Consider the following 20,089-nt stretch of genomic DNA (forward strand, 5'->3'; position numbering starts at 1 on the left):
ATACCAGGTCTGTCTGGGTCATCTGTCTGCTCAGGAGAAAGTACGACTGGACCATCAGTCCTGCTCCATCCTAAACTCTAACTCTATTCAATCTTTTTCTGTGTGTCCATCTAGACACACAAGTCAGGGCTCACGGGCAAGGCCTGAGTCCACGCTGTAATGACCAATCAGGTGTAAGCAGGGAGACCCGTGTGTATGGAGAGCAGGAGGGACATAATCCAGCGTAATCTGAGGAGGGTTTCAATTACTCAATACTCAAATTCAGTAACAGTCCGTTCTAGATCAAACACTTGCACAGAGACACTTATCTGCTTGATTCTGAGTCAATGAGGACAATCAGCGTCTAGATTTTCTGACTTTTTGAAGGCTTTAGAAATAACATTATCTTGCAGACGTATCTGGAGGGATGACACAAAGTCACTGATTATGAAAACAGCACCCAGAGAAAAAAATCCTGTCTAAACCAATAGCTACACCAAAAATGTTTGTGGAGTCAGCCTTTCTAGAAAACTACTCTATAAAACTTTCTGAATCTCAACACTTGGTGTTTTTTTTAAATTCTGAAAGAGAGATTCAGTTTTAGAACCGTTTGGGAGCAGAGTGTTCCTCTGCAGCTCTGAAACTCCTTTAACATCCATCTTTTTACTGATTTTTGCTCAGAGTATGTTTTTCTCCATTTCATATCAAGAGCTCTGCTGGACCGTTTGATTGTCTGGAGCGCTGAAGTACTTTAATCAACAAAACTTTTGTGTGAAGAGTATCTGGCTACAATTCAGCAACTTACAATGTTTTACTTCAATGCACAGTTTGTCTGCAAAGACAAAATCAGGGTCAGACCATGAGAGCAGAGAGGATATCACTGATATTTACTGAGGTCTTGATATTGATAGGTGAAGGATAAACTTGATTATGTGAAATACATTTCTCTAAAGGGCATAGTAGTAATTAAGCCTGGAATACCAAATACATATCTTCTGAATGGGAGGATATTTCACTGTTTTGCAGCAATCTTTGGAAAACAAATCAAATGCATGGATCATTTTCTCAGAACTACAGGTTTCAACAGTTTATTCCCATTAAAAAAATCAATGAGAGGCTGAATTGTTTGACTGTTCCAGAGGCTGCTGTGACTGAGTGACCACACAGTAAATTTTCCACATGATTGCACACACACGCACACACACACTTACAAAATTGCTTTATGCCCTTCAGGCAACACATACAAGCAGACACACACACTCAATAGGTAAATGTGTGCTGCTGTGACCCCATGCAGCTGTTTTATGTTGAGTATGAAACAAATTCTCCCTCAGCCTCATCCATCCATGAAACGCTTCCTGCATTCAGTGTTCTCTGCACAAACGACGAGTTTTTCTAAGTGCCTCAATAGAAGTGAGGTCACTGCACACCGTCTCACAAACACACGTTGTGATAGTAGCAATTTCTGGATGTTTTCAGCCTAATGTGTACAGTCTGATGAGCGATAAACGGAGTGGCTGCACTGTGCTGGAAGACGGGAGATTGAAAGATTGGCTGAAGATTACATTTTGGGCTCTGTGCTCTGAATTCTTGATGAGTTTGTGAAAAGAATCAGTGAGCAGGTCGTCCGGTTACAACACCAGCTCCTGGACGGTAAAACCAGCGCTGAAGGAAGCACTGCTAAATGCAAACACAAACATTTACATTTGCAGAGGTCAGACAGGTCTCTAACCACTTCAGTTCATGATTGCTTTGAATGAAACTATCTTACTGCTTTCCTCTGTTTGGCTTTAACAGCTCATATAAAACAAATCATTCTTTCTTTTCTCTTTGTCAGTGTCTTTGACTGTGAGGAAAAACACATCTTTATGTGAAACACACTCACTGGCCACTTTATAAGGCACACCCGTCTAACTACTTGTTAACGCAAATTTCTTATCAGCCAATCACATGGCAGCAACTCAATGCATTTAGGCATGTAGACATGGTCAAGACGATCTGCTGCGAACGTAGCTTGGTTGTTGGCCTGAGTACTTCAGAAACTGCTGATCTACTGGGATTTTCGCACACAACCATCTCTAGTGTTTACAGAGAATGGTCCCGAAAAGAGAAAATATCCAGTCTGCAGCAGTTCTGTGGGCCAAAATGCCTTGTTGATGCTAAAGGCCAGAGGCGAATGGCCAGACAGGTATTGCTGATAGAAAGGCAACAGTAACTCAAATAACCACTGATTACATCCGAGATCTCCAGAAGAGCATCTCTGAACGCACAACACGTCCAACCTTGAGGCAGATGAGCAACAGCAGCAGAAGACCACACCAGGTGGATGCTACTCCTGTTAACTAAGAACAGGAAACTGAGGTTACAATTGGTAGCTCACCAAAATTGGACAATAGAAGATTGTAAAAACGTTGGCTGGTCTGATGAGTCTGGATTTCTGCTGCGACATTCAGATGGTACGGTCAGAATTTGGCGCCAACAACATGAAAGCATGGATCCATCCTGCCTTGTGTCAATGGTTCAGGCTGCTGCTGGTGGTGTAATGGTGTTGGGGATATTTTCTTGGCTCACTTTGGGCCCCTTAGTACCAACTGAGCATGGTTTAAAGTCCACAGCCTACCTGAGTATTGTTGCTGACCATGTCCATCCCTTTTTGAGCACAGTGTACCCATCTTCTGACGGCTACTTCCAGCAGGATAACGCTCCATGTCATAAAGCTGGAATCATCTCAGACTGGTTTCTTGAACATGACAATGAGTTCACTGTACTCAAATGGCCTCCACAGTCCCCAGATCTCAATCCAATACAGCACCTTTGGGATGTGGCGGAACGGGAGATTCTCTTTATGGATGTTCAGCCGACAAACCTGCAGCAACTGTGTGATGCTATCATGTCAATATGGACCAAACTCTCTGTGGAATGTTTCCAGTACCTTGTTGAATCTATGCCATGAAGGATTAAGGCAGCTCTGAAGGCAAAAGGGGGTCCAACCCAGTACTGGCAAGGTTTACCTAATAAAGTGGCAGTGAAGCCAATTGTACCCCCTCTTCACATTCTTAAAAAGAGATGATCCTCAAGCAATTTCATGATCTGTACACTGTTCCTCAAAGTTTTTGGGACAGGAAATGGAGTCTCAAAAGTGGTCGTTTGGAGGGAGCAGGGTCTGGAAATCACCTTTGAGATCACAGAATCCTAAAGAAGTGGTAAATCAGTCTGCACAGCTTCCACACAGACACAAACCTCTGATTCTGTCCCTGCAGCCTAACAGCCAGCTACCACTGCTTCTCTGAGTGTGTTGTGCAATATACACGAGAATCCAAGCGATCAATACGTCTTGAATTAAATGTCAACCCCTCCTCTCTCTGACTGCACATCGGACATCAAGCCAGCCTTGAAATTTCAGGGGTCAAAGTTCAGCCTGATTGAACTTTATTGAATCAATCTGCAGCTAGAGGCTAGTGCGCCCCCCTGACCACAGGAGAGGCTGAGTGAAGTGACTTTTTTCTTGGGTTTTTCTCTTGTGATGAGGACACTTTTCACTCAGCATCACGTTTGGCACTTTAATAACCATCACGGTGTAATCAAACCTGCCTGAAGCGTTTCGCGTGAAGTGTTTTGCTGAAGGAGCGTCATGCTTAAAAGTCGCATTCATCAATTTAACACCCAGACATAATTGCTTAATTGTATGACTCCTGGCAGACTTGAATAAGAAAAATGGCAATAACATAAAAGGCTCCAAGCCACAAATGGGATGCAGGAAAAGTCCTACACACCAACACACACCTACACACTTCAACACACAAGGGATGTGTAACCAAAGAGGGTGGATTCACACACAGCCCATTAGTTTGGCAGCAGAGAGCTGAGAGTTAAGTTAAGCAGTCAGCTTCTCCAGGAGCTGACATGAGGAGAGTAAAGTAACAATCTGCAGAGCTTGAGACTCATCCTGCACCAATAGTGAGAAAATACCAATATTTAAAAACCAGGCTAGGTTAGCGACACATTTTCACGGCTTTGATGGAGTCAGGAGCAGTAAATTAGTTTTTGTGACTCCACACACTTGAGGATTGTTTAGACAAATAATCTGTTGCAACAAGAAATGAATCAAGTCCTTCCCTTCCTGATAACTTGGGGGTAAATCAGGTCCTACGTCTGGATTAAAATCGACTTGAGTGTGCCGAGCCTGAAGCTGAAGGAGTACCAATTCTTTGGGTAGTACTGATCATTCTGATTTCTCTTGGTCAGCAAATGTGTTACAATGATGTGTTCGTCATCCTGATCCACAGAAAGCTTCATCAGAAACACAAAGTGTGAATGAACTTGACTCCAAAACACCACAAACAACAACAGCAGTAACAGCATCTCAATTACATCTTCAGTTTCCATCTTTTTTTGAAGTTGACCCGTGTAGTAACAGGTGTGTGTGTGTGTGTGTGAGTGTGTGTGTGTGTGTGTGTGTGAGAGATGTTTTTCCACAGCTGCCCCCCAGAAAACAGCATTGTTGTGATTTATTGGAACATTGCTGAGTCACTGGGCCATCAGAAAGAGGGACTGGAGCTCTCCAGAGTCAATATTTGCTTCAATTACACAAAAGCAGGAAGAGATGGCAGACTGGAGAGTGGAGGCCAGGCTTAATGATGTCATATAAGAGTCATCTACCAATCCAAAAACCAACACACAGACACGGGTGCAGGCTTAATAAATACAAATGTACACAAACTCCAGATTCAATGTGGCTGACTGGGAGTAAAAGGTGTTAAAGTGTGCAGCAGCTCTGAAAAAGCAGATCGCTCTCTGGAGGGTCCTCACGGCACTCGCTGCCAAGTCGTGTTCGGGTCAGTTGGCTCTGACATCGAGTCCGTCTGACCGACTGAAGAGACTTCAACCGCCCTGCGCCACCTCTAACTCTCCTCCCAGCCATATGCTGCCATCTAGTTTCTTCTTTTTCAGGGAGAGGTCTGCCTGAAAGCTGGCCAATGAGGTTCAAAATGCAAAAGCAGGAAATGACAACACAAGTGATGAGACAGAAACATTTCCATGACAGAAAACATTGAAACTGACAACTTCCAATAAGGACTTTTTAATACAGCTCACTACGACTTCTGTCTTATCTCCTTCTCCTTCCTAGGATTCCTTACAACAAGTCTCTGATCCACTCTGTGACTTTGCTCCCTCCTCTTGCCCTCATTTGTGCATCTATTAACATCTTAACAGAGTGATATCCTATGGCTATAGGAGGTCTGTGTATCCATATGTGTCCTGGACTCTGTGTTTGCCTCCATGATATTTTCTTGAACCCAGAGACAGGACACCCTTGGGGACATCTTTCTCCATCTGCTGACTTCAGGACTGTATATATTTCACTGCTTCACCCTTCTGCAGGCGGGACAAGAGTAAGGCTGTTTTTAGGAGCTCACAGGTCTGTGATAACAGTAGTAATGATAGTTTTGCAGCCTTCACTACTATATATAATCCAAATGACCACTTGTAGAAATACTCAAACTCCCAAAAAGCCAAAGGAAGAGTTGGTGCTGGTTTGCAGGCTGATGTTGACGGTTTCAGAGTCTGGGTATGAGCATCATACAAATGAATGAATCGGATAACTGCTTTACTCCTGCGTCACAGGATGCTCTGAGTGTACGTTACAGTTTTTAAAAATGATGATAACAACCCTCTGATCTGAACCGGTTGGTGGTATGGTGACTCACACATCATACAGCGTTTGGCATCCAGTTCAAAGCAGCCAGCTGTATCTGCTCCCCGTTAGTATCGCCTCTTTGACTCTGAAGTTCAGCTCACATGAATCTATATGAAGATGGAAGTGAAGAAATTACAGTATGGATGGGAGCCAGGGTTTAAGGCAGTATGACTTCCAGGAGCATGGAGCTGTATATATCAGGGGATTTGTCGGTGATGCTTGAAGGCAGTGCTTACTGTTTTCCATTAGATTTAGCAGTTTGCATAGCTGGAGGTGATGTAAACCTGGTAGTAAAGCTCAGTAAAGGTATGATGGAGCTTTTCTGTGCCGATGTCAGAGCTGTTAAAAAACGAGAGGTGAGGAGGGAGATTTACACCACATGGCAGGCTTCTTATTCACAAACCATGAAAATAAATCTTCTTCTCTTGCTGCCAGCACTGGTCTATAAAGATTTACACAAGATTTGTAACCTGGCTGTTAAGATTTGCTCTGAATCAGAAAGTATTAACAAGCTCTGCCCTGGACGTTTGCAGGTGAGGGCTGGATGGAGTTAATTTTTCAGCTGATTCCAGAGGTGCTGGATGGGGTTAGAGCACAGGATTTGTGCAGAATGCTCAGGGCTGGTCACAGAAACCCAAGATAAATATTTATGGAGCTGATTATGAGCTTATTCATCTAAATCAACACTGACTACTTTTAAACCTGCCCAACTTTAACTCCAACATACTGAATTTCTAAGGTGTACAAGCATGTCACACTCAAGAAACACATCTATGTGCAGGATATTTACTCTATGGAGCCTGTAGTGACACAGGGACTCTTGTGGCAGAGTGTCTGCAACAGGCAGAATCGGCTTAATTCAGAGACGTGAAAAAAAAAAACACGCAAAATTTGAAATCAATTTAAAATCTGGAATCTGGATCAAAGATATAAAGACATAGGAACAGCCAATGAAAGCAATAGTTGGAAGCTGCAAATCACACCTTGAGCTTATTGTCAAGATGGCAGAACAATTTGATATCAGAAAGTTAAAATGACAGAAGCCAGGACAGTCTGACCCGGACTCTGACTCAGGTGATGATGAACACATGGCGTACTTCTGCACATGTTTTGCACGTGTTTTGAAATTGCATTAACTGAGCTCTTCCTTCGCTCCTTCCTGCTCAGAGTTTGGCATTTGCAGTAGCAACCTGTTGAATATTCAGCCTTTTTCAAAACCAACAAACTGAGTGAGCAGAGCTAATGGAAGATATTCTGTTAATGCGTTTTATGCCTTCATCAGTGATTTAGGTAGAAACAGTTTGGACACATAATTGAGCCGGCGCTGAAATTCATCAAAACAAGCAGAATGAAAAATCTACTTTTGGGAAATCTGCAGAGAAACATTTTGAGGAGGATGTTAAAGCTGCTCTTTGTGGCCGTTCATGATGCTTTGCTGAGTTCAGGATTTAATAAACCCCAGCTCAGAGTCATCTGCTCCCAATTGAAACATATTACCTCAGAGCGGCCTAATGTACCCCCTGTCACTTTGGCTTCATCACTTTCATTTACTGCCATTACCGTCCAGGTTCAGTCGCTCTCAGCCTGCACGCTGCCGTCTCCTGCTCCCCTCATTTCTTACGCACACGCTGACATCCTCATTGACCGCCTATTTCCAGCTCTGTCCGCCTCTCTGCCTCTCTGTTCCTGCTCCTCTCTGTCAGCTCACCTGTTCCTGCTGCATCCTCCACCACATGAACGCTGAAAAAAAGAAGGCTGAAATGATGCTCTTGACACCACCAGAGTAAAAATAATGAAGGGTCTGAAACAGGCAACTGCACACAAAAGAGAACGATTCCGAAGAGAGAGGAGGACAAAATCCTACCTGACGTTTTGACACCTGATTTCTATGAGCCAGCATGGACACTGAGGCCTATTAGAAGAGCTGTTGACTGGCAGCAGATACTAGTGTTCAATTTTAGATGTATACATTTTACTCATAACCTCTGTTTTTGAAGCAAATGAACACAGAGACATGTTTAAGCAGCACAAAGGCCTATCCGTCCTTCAGGGCGGTGAATCCTCACCCTGCCACGCTCTCTCCTGCAGCCTCGGTAAACTGAGTCACCAACATGTGGGTGGTTAAATCATCCATATTGATTCTTTTAAACAGACTGTTGGTGAATAATATATGACTGTTTGGGTTGTTATTGATCCGACTCACCCACCGCCCTCAGATATGTAACCCTGTGTAGCCACAGAGACTGGGCATATGAGTGTGTGTGTGTGTGTGTGTGTGTGTGTGTGTGTGTGTGTGTGTGTGTCTGCATGTGTGTTTCAGGGTGCATATGGGTTTCTGAGCAAAGACAACACCCTGTAGGCCTCCATATTCCTGCTCCAAGATGCATGAATCGAGGAAAATGATGCATCTGTTCCAGACTCTTCCTCAGCCACAGCGAGGACAGAGTTTTTCCTCATTGATTATCAGCTGCAGGATCCGACCGCTGGCGCTGCAGAAGTGCAAAAAAGAAGTCTGTTCAATTCAAAAATAATGAAGTAGGCTCACTCTATCAGAGAGCGCTTGTGATTATAAATGTGCTGAAGAGCGGGGCTAATTAATGGTTTTATTAATTATCTGCCCCGAGCGCCGTCCACAGAACAGAACTCACCAAATATAATAACTTTGGTGTTCATATTACACAGGGAGAGTAATGTGGTGTGCGAGTCTTCAGTGGTTTCCTTCAGGTGACAATAAATCTTAAATAGTGCAGCATGATATATTGACTTTATGTGCTACAGAAGTGTCTGCAGTCGCCCTTAAAAAGAAGGTAAGCCAACATCAGGTTTAGGGATGGGTACCTTTCACATTTGAAATGATACAGTATGCCCGGTACCTGGCAATCGGTACCAGAACTCAACGGTACTAATTTTTGGTACTTCTTGTGTTTGTGTGGTAAAAAAAAATAAAAAAAAATTAATAATAAAATGTATATTTTTTCTATTTTAAACATTTATTCTTCAATATATAACCTTGCAATGCTGTGTTCATGGCCAGAATGGCAAATCGCCTACTCTTCCACTCCCTCACAGTCTCAAGAATACATTTAGGTACCCAAACATGGTACCTTTTGATTTACATGAATTGGTACCCGATACTTTTGACAGAATTCTGTCAGTACCTTTTAAAGTACCTAATTCGGTACCCATCCCTAACCAGGTTGTGAATATATGCTATGATTAAATGAATGAGATGAAAAAATAATATGAGTTCCTTTTTTTAAACAGCAGAGGGCACTATCTGCCTTTGATTCCTCTAATTGGATGTCATTACGCCTCTGTTGTTTAAAGTCAGATGAAGATTTTGCACTAGTGGAATTGTTCTTCATGAGAACTAAAAACTGCACATATCTGCTTGAGACAAACTGCTTTCTCATAACACTGAGCTTCGAACTTTAACCTTTTGCCATACATTTCTCGGAGCATCTTTTACCTGTGCAGCAGATACAGAGAACTATTGGTCAGAGTAGCCAAAAAAGCATGCTGGTCACTTAAGTGATGAATACAAAAGTCTGTAGTCGTGCTGTCTGGTGTTTTTTGTAAACCAAAACAGGGGTGCACTACACTTTCTCCTTGCATACTGAAAAATAAGTACGTAAAAGTTTTAGGGAGTATTCATGGCTTATCTGGGGCAGTTGTTCCAAAACAGTAAGTGCCCCTCCCTCCCTACAGTCTGTTTTATTTGGGCAGATGTGAACACAGCAATTGCACCCTGGTGTGGGACAAAACAAATAGGTTGAGATTGCCAAAATAGGGTGGTCTCAGCTTGCTGCCATTCGAGCCCTCTAGTGGTTCCTTTGCAGTGAGAACACAATCACAACAGCAACCCGGGGTGGGGGGCAGTAATTTGCCTGGTTGCCAACTGTTCAGTTGCAGACTCAGCAACAGCAGAAGAAGAAACTGCAGCAGAACTACAATCTGTGTGAAATGAGTCGAGGGCTCGTGTGGATAAAATAAAACACCTGAAAAGGAAACTCCTTCGCCTTCTGGGTAAGATTTCTGACCAATGAAAGAAAAAATTGATTGCACGTGGCATATGTTTATACAACTTTAGACCTTCTTCTTTTTGCCCATGATTCGGAAGAAAGCAAATGAGCCACAGGTGTGAATAGTCCCTAAAACACAACAGAAGATGAGAATGACCTATAGCTGGGTAACTGACTGCAGACAGGAGAGAGCTCGAAAAAACACGACTTTGAAGTTGAAAACAGGTTTCAGTTATGCTGTCAGCTCTCAGATCTGTGAGGGTGTTTAACTCCTTTCTTTTTACTGACTGTGATTATCCCCTCACTTTCACCCTCTGTTACTTATACCAGCTCTTTGTATCTTGTTTTTGAGAACTGTATAAAATGTAAGATAATTATCACTGTTATTATCTTTGAAAAAAAGTCAGCCTGAACCCTGCTCTCTGCACCCGCTCTCTGCCTCAAATCTTCTCATTCTGTATTTTGATCACATCTGCCAGCTCCTCTTGCTCCATACAACCCTTCATTACTCCCTAGATCCTCCAACAGGCTTCACCCGCCCAGTCCTATTTATTCCTCTCTTCCTCCCCTCTTTATCTCCTTCCACATGTTTCTCACTCCCTCTTTGTCGATAAGCAGGCTGCAGGCTGAGCTACTGTACAAACATTAGGTAACAGAGTCTGCTGGAATAATTCACTCTTTCATTTACCTCACATGAGGATGTGGATCCTGATTAAAGCTCCTTAAGAATGATTTAAAAATTATTCAAACATAAAAAGACAGATAAAACGTGATGCTGTTCATGCTCTGCTGTTCATGCCCCGCAGTGAGCCTTTATTATAAGTGATCACTGAATGCAGGTTTCTTTTCTGTTTCATTAAAAAATTTAACAAAGCTGGAGGCTTAATATCACAGAACGTGCAGAGTAAACCCAAGCTTTCTCAAAGTAACCTCCCTCAACAAAGCCTGAAGCTCCTTTTAAAGAGAACAGTTTAAGTTGGCATCACAGAAACAGTCACATTAAGGCACTAAAACCACATTTTCACATTTTACATGCACAACATGTTTTCTACATTTTTTTCTGCATTTATCTTAGTTTCTGGTCATAAAAGCAGGAGTTCAAAGACACAAATAAGCAGCAGGAGCTCCATAGCAGCGAACAGGCTGCAGAAAGCAAATACAGAGGGGGATCAGACGTTCGGCTTTCTGTCTGACAGAAAGAGACTTTCATGACTTCAATTAGAGAGGGGGGAATACTCTGCTAACCCAGCTGATATTTCAACCTCAATCCCCACATATACACAAATCAAACAGAGGAACAGCTGAGACCAAAAGCTGCTTCTGTTTCTACTTCATTTCTCTCTTCTTCTTGTTAAAGGCAAGGGTCTGCAGGAGTTTTTGTTACTTCTTGGTAAACACAAATTTAAACTCCTCCTTCTTGGATCAGTGCCAGTGGCAGCGCACACCTACAGCCTCCAACTGTGACTACATGAGCACGCTCACTAGAATCGCGTTTCTAGAGAGACTCAAGAGCTGTGCACTTGACTCGTTATGTTAGCACAAGCTAATCACTGACACATACCTGGTCAGCAGAAAGCTAACTCACGCTGCTCTTCATCTCGTGCTGCTCCCCAAGGTTCCAGAGGGTAAAAGTCGAGCCAAGCTTCCTGACCTTGGTTCAGTGAAAAGCTTTGTCTGTTTGGCATTTTGTTTCATTTAGGTTGTTTTTCTTGTTCTGTAGCTAGCATCAACATGCAAAGTCACTTGCCCACTGGGCACGTTGTGATTGGCTGAGGTAACCACACTGACGCCTAGTTCACACAAGAAGCGCCGCGCACGGAACGGAGGCGCCACGCCCATGGCGAATTGCTGTTCACACATGAAGCGTTTTCTGCTGCGCTCTGACGCGCCGATCAGACATCGACTCAGCTCGGCAGTGATCGGATGTGTCCGCCGGCTCTGTCCAAACTTTACAACTGGCGCTTGTGGCGCGCGCGGCTCAAGGAAAAAATAGAGAGAAGCGGAGCGGAGGCGCTCCAGAGTGCGAGCGATTCCACGTGCGTGCTGTGTGAACAGTTACATCGGTTAACCACGGCGCTGATCCGAAACTGCTGTGCGCGTCGCTTCCATTCCGCGGCGCGTCCTGTGTGAACCCTGCGTTACTCTTCACCAGGAAACGTCCCAAAACAACCAACACATGCACATACAGGCTAATAAGAGGGTTAAAGCAGATGTGTATGGAGGCCCAGAAGTGATGAATTAGCAGGATTAATTATGGAAGTCGAGAACAGCCATAGATTTTTCTTTTTTTTCTGTGCACCATTATCTAGTGAAACAACTTATTATCTTGTTATACATCTTGTTAATACAACACAGATCATTTTCTCGCAATAACAATTTTCTTTTTTGCTATCTCAATATACAAAGGAAAACCTTCTTGCACATCTATTTTTCAGGACAGGTGCATTGGAGGGTCAGGTATCCTGCAAACAATTCCCACACCCGCACACTGTCCAACTTGCCAATGGAATACATATTCATCGCAACATTTTGGTGCTAGGTGTTCATCAGGAAACAAACAAAACAAAAACTGGTGTGGTATTCTGACCTGCAAACTGGTGTGAACCTGCTAATAAACCTTGAATTAGTGTCTAGTCTGAACATTACGAGTAGTTTTTGCGCTACAACCAGAATAACAGAGGCTGGTTTCAGCCAACAGATACATTTCTGATACCCCTTGGTTTTAACAAATAAAGTTTCCTTTCTAATTTATTCTTACATTTGTCATAGCTGTTTTTGTTTATTTCTTTTTAAGAGTAAGAATGTGTTTCCAACCTTTGCTGCTATATAGTAGTTACCAGTGTTAACTTAGGTCATATAAATCATTTTGTGTCCATCTTGTGCAGGTAAATACGGGTATTATAGGATTATCAATGTCCAAATGTGTCATAGAACAACTGAAGTGGACCAAAAAGGCTTCTAAAGATGAGAGAAACTGGTTGATGGCCATCCGTGGGACTCAAAAGAGAATGTAGTCATCTGCAATATAAGCAAGACACATATCAAAGCCCTATTAAATGAATTAAGAAACGTTTGATTACGTTTCATATTACATTGTAAAGTTTAACATAGCCTACATTTATGTTACCTTAGTTTAGCTGAATCACCCGGGTAGATAGGAGTTTGTCGGCCTCTAATCAGCTGACTGGTAGCCTAAACCAACCCAGTCAGGTTAACAAACTAACATAAAGTGTGACTTACTGGTAAGCTACAGCCTGAACTAGTGGCTGGAAGCCGTTCGTGCCAGTTCTTATAGGTTGAAATCAAGAGAAGCACAGTTATCACTGAATTCGTTATCAGAAAATGATCTTTGTTATGTCGAGATATGGAGAAAAAAATTATTTATCACGAAAAAACAATCTTTGTTGTATTGAGATGACGAGAAAATAAATTGTTTTCATGAGATAACCATGCATGAAAAAAAAAAAAATCCATGGCTATTCTTGGCTTCCGTAATTGCTCCTGTAAAAGTTAACATTCTATTTTCTTAGGAAAATCCTGCTGACTTTACCTGTAAGGATCTCTGAGTTGCAGCAAATTATCTAAAAACACACAGTATAAAAAGTGTCAGCGGGACTCTGGAGGGATTACTTTGTTAAGAAGATGAAAAGGACAAAGCCCCTCAGATCCTGTGAATACAGAGATAGGAGTATTACACCATTTTTCTCCCCACACCTCTGTCTGCTCGGCCGTATTGCACAGAGCAGACACTTTTCTGCCAAGCCCATTTACTCCAGCATCAATGCTGTGATAAATGGAGTAAATGGAATGTAAATGTAATTGGAGTAAATGATTGAAATTCCTCTCTGATCAGAGAGGAATTATGTTCTGCCTCCAACATCTCAGCTTTAACTCAGATCATCTCTCCTCTCCTCTGCTGTTTCCTTCCGTTAGCTCCTTTCATCCTCTTCTCCTACAGTCACCTGATTGTCTGCGTGTGTGTTCCTCTGTGTGTAAGTGAGAACATAAATGTTCTCTGCTCAGGGGCTGAGGGGACAAAGTCTGTCACCACTTCCCTGCCTTGCCTATGTTTGTGCGCTTGTGTGTTGTGTGTGTGTGTGTTTGACAGCACAGATTAGCGTCAGAGCATCGCTGTGTCCCAGGTGTGTGTTTCCCCCTGAGGTGTTCTGTGCTTAAACCTCCTCCTGGCTCCTTAGGCAGGGACAGATGTAATGATAGGCCTCATCAGGGCTCAGCTCGGCTCTGTGTCCTTGGTATTAGAGAGCAAACATCACATTGTTCACCTGATAACAGCACTAAAGGTGTGTTTGCACCAAGAGCTGAGCACATTGTTCCTGGACAGTGCTTTATCGTATTGTTAATTCAAGAATTCAAAAAGTTAATGAAGTCAAACAGTTATGAGCTGAAACATCATAAACATGATAACAGAGGATAGCTCCATAATCTTTATTTCTTTTTCCTTTTATGCTTTTTTATGGTTTTGTTTCATTAATATTTCATTTTTCATTATTTTTCTCTTTGGACCTCTTTATTACTTGACCACCATCATCTGGGCAAATTACTGACACAATAAAACACCTCCCTCTGCATTCATACTTGTGTATGTGTTACCCCGGTGTTAAGCACGCAGACAACTTTTCCTAAGTAAGAAAAGTTCAGTAGATTATTCAAAAACATATAAACACTCCTTTTTTTAGCTTTAAGACTGACAGTGAGGTGAAAGCGTCATCTGTCTGCCACTCTCTGTGGGATCCGTTCTTCTGTTGGATTACAAATGAAGCCTGAGGAAAGCACAGGGAGCAGGAGGGCAGGTGGCAGCTAATGCAGAGCAGTGGCCTGCACGGTCCACGTTACAAGCTCAGACCCTAACCTGATTAAGACCGAGCCAGGGCCCACTCAATTAAAAGGAGCAATTGACTCATGTAGTCCCACACAGCCCTGCGTCTTCTTAGCAGCACAGCTGCAAATGGACATTGATCCAAGAACACACAAGGACTGGCTCTTTCTGTGACGTGGATCCAGAAATCCTGCAAACATTGAATTAAACTGATATAAAAAGTTAAAGAGACCTCTGCATTGAGAATAAAGCCCAGCCACCAAACTTTGTCTTTACACAAGCCGTGTGTATGTGTGTCTGTCGTGTTTCTCATGCTCCTCTGTGAGGTGTTGGCAGCAACATTTGTCATGGGAGGGGTCTAAAAATAATAACCTTTCTCCAAGTGTCTGATTCAGAAGCTGTGATGTCTAACACTTTACCCCCTCACTGAAGTACATTTATACCAGTGTGTGTGTGTGTGTGTGTGTGTGTGTGTGTGTGTGTGTGTGTGTGTGTGGGGGGGGGGGGGGGGGGGGGGGGGGGGGGGGGTCTGTGTCTGTGTGTGTTTACGTATGTTGTCCTGTTGAATGATCACACTCTTCTATCACTTTCAGGTTAAGTCAGAACAAATCATCTCTAAACTTCTTCTTTTAAAGGTTGGTGGTCTATAAATGCATGCAAACAGTCATTGAACCGGTGGAAACATTTGTGTGAATTCTTTGCTGTATGGATTTAAAAAAAAAAAAAAAAAACACACTCCACACCTAAAACCTACAAAGTGACATACTGACACCTCAAGTCCGACTTCAAGTTTTCACTCAGGATTAAATGCATTCAGGAAATCATGACCCTGGCACTCTTCAAACGTAGAATTCCAAGTTAAACAAACCAAATGATGAACCCATTTTTCCAACATGGACTCCAGATTTTTTCTGATTTAAATCTTTGAACACATTTTGTTGCATATTCATGCTAAAATGGGAAAAGAAATCACAATTTACGATTTAAAGTTTCTCATAACTTGATAACAGACCAGGCAGAAAATCTTTATCAGCTAAAGCCAACATATGTTTGACATTTGCACCTGATAATTGAATCAAGTGATTAATTGATCTCTCAAAAGGTTAGTCAATTCATGATATAAGAACCTTGACAGAAACCTAATCACTAACAATTACAGTCAGCGCACAGATTATAGCCTTGAGTAAATCAGTTTTTGCACATTTCTTTGTCCCATTGGCACAACAAATTCTTGGTCAATGTGAAAATTAAGTCTCAATTTTTCAGCTCTCAGTTCATCATCATACTTGGATGCTGCAGCATTCCTCCATCTTATGTTACCTGACAAATTAATGATATCATTTTTGGGGGGTATTTGTATTCTGTACCAGCATTATCTAAAAAAAAAATAAAAAAAAATAAACCATGTTTGTGCATGACAGTCAGGGAGCAGGGCCAGTGGCAATGTTTAAAGATGCAGTTTTTACTTATTAGAACGGACGTGGTAGAAATGGATTATAATATTCATCAGTGTGTTTAAAGAGTGCACAATAAGCAGGAAATCAGTTTGTTTTCACGACTTAGAATGAGTTTTTGATAAAGTAACCTGCTGCCTTTTGGACCTTGTGTCTACAGCTGCAGAACAAGCCAACTAGAAACATGCACCAGTTGGAAGGTAGCTCGGGTTAACGTCTACTGCCAGAATGCTTTAATGCTCAACACAGCTGACAGAAGGCGTCTTGTATGGCTGCGCCAACTGAGCCAGAAAATAAGGCCTGGATTCGATTTTATGGATGAAAATATCCACAGATGCAATGAGCATAATTTTCCTGATAAGATATGTGACTTCTCATTTGGTGTATCTTTATTTGATCAAAGAGCAGATAAAAACACTAAGTATCATTTAAATTTGTAGCCCTGATGGTGTCATGTTCCTTAAGCCGACATAGACAGGAGTGCACAATTTCCACCGTTTTCTCTTCAAGGTGTCATGTCTGAGCCAGAGCAGGTGCAGGGAGCAGAGCAGAAAGTGTTGTTACAGGGCCCAGTGGATATGACTCACACACACATACACACACACACATACAAGCTGCAGTAGGTGAGTGCATGTGTGAGAGTCTCATTTGAAAAACCAGACTTTCCCTGTTTCAAATCTGAAACTTACAGACCTGCTAAAGCTGTCAGATTTTCATCTACTTGGCTGCAAAACGCACAACAAAGAAGCAGCGGTGGCACAAAGCAGCTCACACACTTCAGCAGGAGGAGATGAAGTGCTTTCAGGTACAGTTCAGCCAGAGACGAGTGGCTTTTAAAGTAATCATGATTGCCATTTGATTCACATCCTCACAAGAAGGCTTTCTGACAGTAACCTACTCATACACTGCAGCCAGATCTACCCAGACACAAAGCATCCACCATCACACACACACACACACACACACCTGCTCTAGTCTCACTGAAGAGTCCAATTAAATGAAGAGCTTCATTTAAGAACACATCTGTGTGTTTGTCACTGCTGATGGATTTATATAAAGTCATTCAAAATGCCCACTCCTCTTATAAAAAGCAGCTGGACACACACACACACACACACACACACACACACACACACACACACACACACACACACACACACACACACACACACACTCACATGCCTCCCTACCTCCCTACCCCCACACACTTCCCCTCCTCCACCCCCTCCTATGACAAGCAGAAAGGCCACGATGATTTCTTGACATCAATGCGAGTTAATTACAATGACTGCGCATGTACTGCTGGAGATGTGTAATTATCATCACCTCGGGAAGCGGAGGCCTGTGTTTTGGCCTCTCAGAGGGGGAACAGTCGCACCGCTTCATACATATGATAAGGGGCAAGCTGCACCACATGAAAAGGAATGAGACTTCAGTTCTTTTGTTTGATTTGTGTGTCAGCATATGAGAGAGTGAGTCCTGGAGGGATCCATCTATGTGTGCACTGAGAGTCTCTTTAGAATAATGATGCATGTAGAAAAAGAAAACAAACATGCACAGATGCCTTAACACAAGAGGCCATTCAATATAAAGAGAAGAAAACGATTTAGGTTGTGCACACATGCAACCAATCAGAAGCCTCAGCTAACAGTCACATCCCCAGATCTGCAGTTTCAGTTTGGAAGTTAGTTCGAAAGAAGACAGAGGCAGAGAGAGAAATTTAGTTGATTAAGACACTGAGGTGCCAAATTGAAAATTTAATATCAGAAAATCAGTTGGAATCAGCAGAGATGCTAATATCGCACTCCTTAGTAACACTTATTACCACCTTAACAAAGAAATGTGTGTGACGGATGGAAATTATCAACAAATACTCCTCAGCCCTGACTGGATGATATAAAGATAAATGATTAAATGAATGCAATGCCAATTTCATTTGGACCACAGGGGGGGAGTGAAACAAGCTGTTTAAGAGAGATTGTAAAACTGGACTTAATAGTAACATTACACACTTCTGCAGGTGCTTTGCAGAGCACAGTTTCAAAGTGCTTCATGAGATGCACTGTTTTGGCTCTCTTTTTTTATTATGCATTGTTATGCCATTTGGGGGATTCATGCAAACAGTCATTCAGCTCCTCTCCCAAAGAAATAATTTAACATTGTCTAAAATCATAGGCCAACCCAAGCTAACCAGTTTTGATGCTCTAATGCAAACAATGCTCAGAGGATTGCTGACTATTCAGCAAAGCGCCCTCTGCTGAACAAACATGGTGACATCATTTCTAAACCACTTCAAGCATCATTTTCTGTATTTCATGTTATGCAAAAGAGCTTTAACATTTGTGCATGTTCAAAAACACATGAGCCAAAACAACAACAAAAAAACAGCTAATCAAATCAGAAATCTGTTATACAGAGCTGACATCATTCCAAAACAAATGAAAATAGACTGAAATACACAAAAGCAGCAGATTAAAGCTTAAAGAATGAGCAGATGAGTGTAAAGACAAACTGCACAGAGAGTATCTGTTTAGTCTTCTGAGTCCTCACAGCAGGCCCCTTAAATCCACACCAAGGAAACACAAGCCACACACTTTGCCTTTCAAAGTAAGAGCATTTAAATGTCCTACACACAGAGGCAGGAGGCTGTCTCTGTTTGTCAGTGTAAAGAAAACCTGGAGCGAGAGAGCTCAGGATCTGCCTTTAAGAGACCTGCTCCAATCATCTCCCCTATCATGTTGTCACACATAAGTGGTTTAGTGGGAGTCACTGGCTCGCCTCACACACTCTCAGACTCTCACACACTCTCAATCGTCCTGAATAATCAACACAGACGGCCCAAACACGATGTATAAGCAGCTCTCACCCGCCCACTTCCTCAGCATGGGCCCAAACACACACAGCCTGCCCATCGCATCTGTTCACAAGACACCCTCGCTTAGAAAAAAAAAGTCTGTACATCCACAACCTCCAGCTCTAACTGCACAGTTCAGCTGTTGCAGCTACAACAGATATGATGGAGATCAGAAGAAAAGAGGTCTCTGCCAGCACATCAGGGGGGGAGTGAAGCACAAAAGCTGTGTGTGGGCCTCAAACTGTGACTGTAACCCTGCTGGTGAGACTAGGACAATACAGAGTGGAGCCTGAACATGTGTATCAGACAGACACAATGGGCCTGAGAGGAGTTCCAGTCATAAAACCACAACAAAAGTAGCTTTTCACACCTTCTGTCCCATTCATCCACCAGAAACCCTGTTCCTCCAATGTTCTGATGGAAAAACATTTTAACGAAAGCACTTGGTCTTTTCTGCAAACATTTTCAGACATGGTGCTCCTCCAGGGTCTCATATTGGTGGGAATAGTCCTTTAAACTTTGAAGGCACATACTGAAGAAAAACAGGCCCACTATGCACGTGGTGTTCTTATACAAAGAGATTTCTCCTTTTGTGTGTGATTTGCTTTAAGAAAAACAGCTTAGATGAAGCACACTGTGCTTAAACCGTGCGTAATGGGCAGAAAGAATCAAAAAGCGCTTTTTGTTACTCACGGGTGCCATCGAAGCGCGTGGCGATGGTGTCCAAGAAGGTGTTCTGTGGGGCCAGCAGCCCTCTCATCACCGGCATCCTGCTCCGGGTGGACTGGGTCCTCCTGCCTCGGCGCCCCGGGGCAGAGTTAGACTCCTGCTCGGACCCGAAACTTGGCAGGAAACGAGAGGTACCCGGTGCGCATCCCAGCCCCTGGAGAAGCGCACCGATCCGAGATACGCGCGGTGGCTCCACCTTGGCACCGCGGGGGTTGTGACCATAATCAACTCAGCGGAGAGCGAGTATCAGCCGTGGGATGCACCTGTGCACCTTCCTACGGGAGAAAAACACGTGAAAACTTCCAGTGTGTATGTGCAGAAGCAGGTGCGCTGCAAAGGGAGGCGGATTGATGGAGAGCAAGTTGTAGGTGCTGATGGTGCGTGGAGAGAATCTTATCGCTGCAAGCTCCTCCTCAGCTCTCTCCCTCTCTCACTCTCTCTCTCCCTGGTTGCGTGGTAATCTTTCCACAACTGAGAGCAGATGCAGAGTCACATGACGCCTCTCAGGTCTGGCCA

The 20,089-nt window shown here is 43.0% G+C and overlaps 1 protein-coding gene across 1 annotated transcript in view; it reads right to left on the reverse strand.

The window, feature by feature from the left end:
* Nucleotides 1-19,980, reverse strand: part of kcnh3 (potassium voltage-gated channel, subfamily H (eag-related), member 3) — a 113,296-nt gene extending 93,316 nt beyond the window's left edge. Inside the window, exon 1 of the mRNA XM_074694163.1 lies at nt 19,538-19,980. Coding sequence (XP_074550264.1) covers nt 19,538-19,613 — 76 coding nt within the window. The 5' untranslated portion in view covers nt 19,614-19,980. The remainder of the gene's footprint in view (nt 1-19,537) is intronic.
* Between the last annotated feature and the right edge of the window lie 109 nt (nt 19,981-20,089).

Source organism: Halichoeres trimaculatus, unplaced genomic scaffold (assembly GCF_033239565.1).
Source record: "Halichoeres trimaculatus isolate MK-OKI-2021-1 unplaced genomic scaffold, fHalTri1.1 fHalTri1_scaffold_19, whole genome shotgun sequence".
In the NCBI taxonomy this organism is placed as follows: Eukaryota; Metazoa; Chordata; class Actinopteri; order Labriformes; family Labridae; genus Halichoeres; species Halichoeres trimaculatus.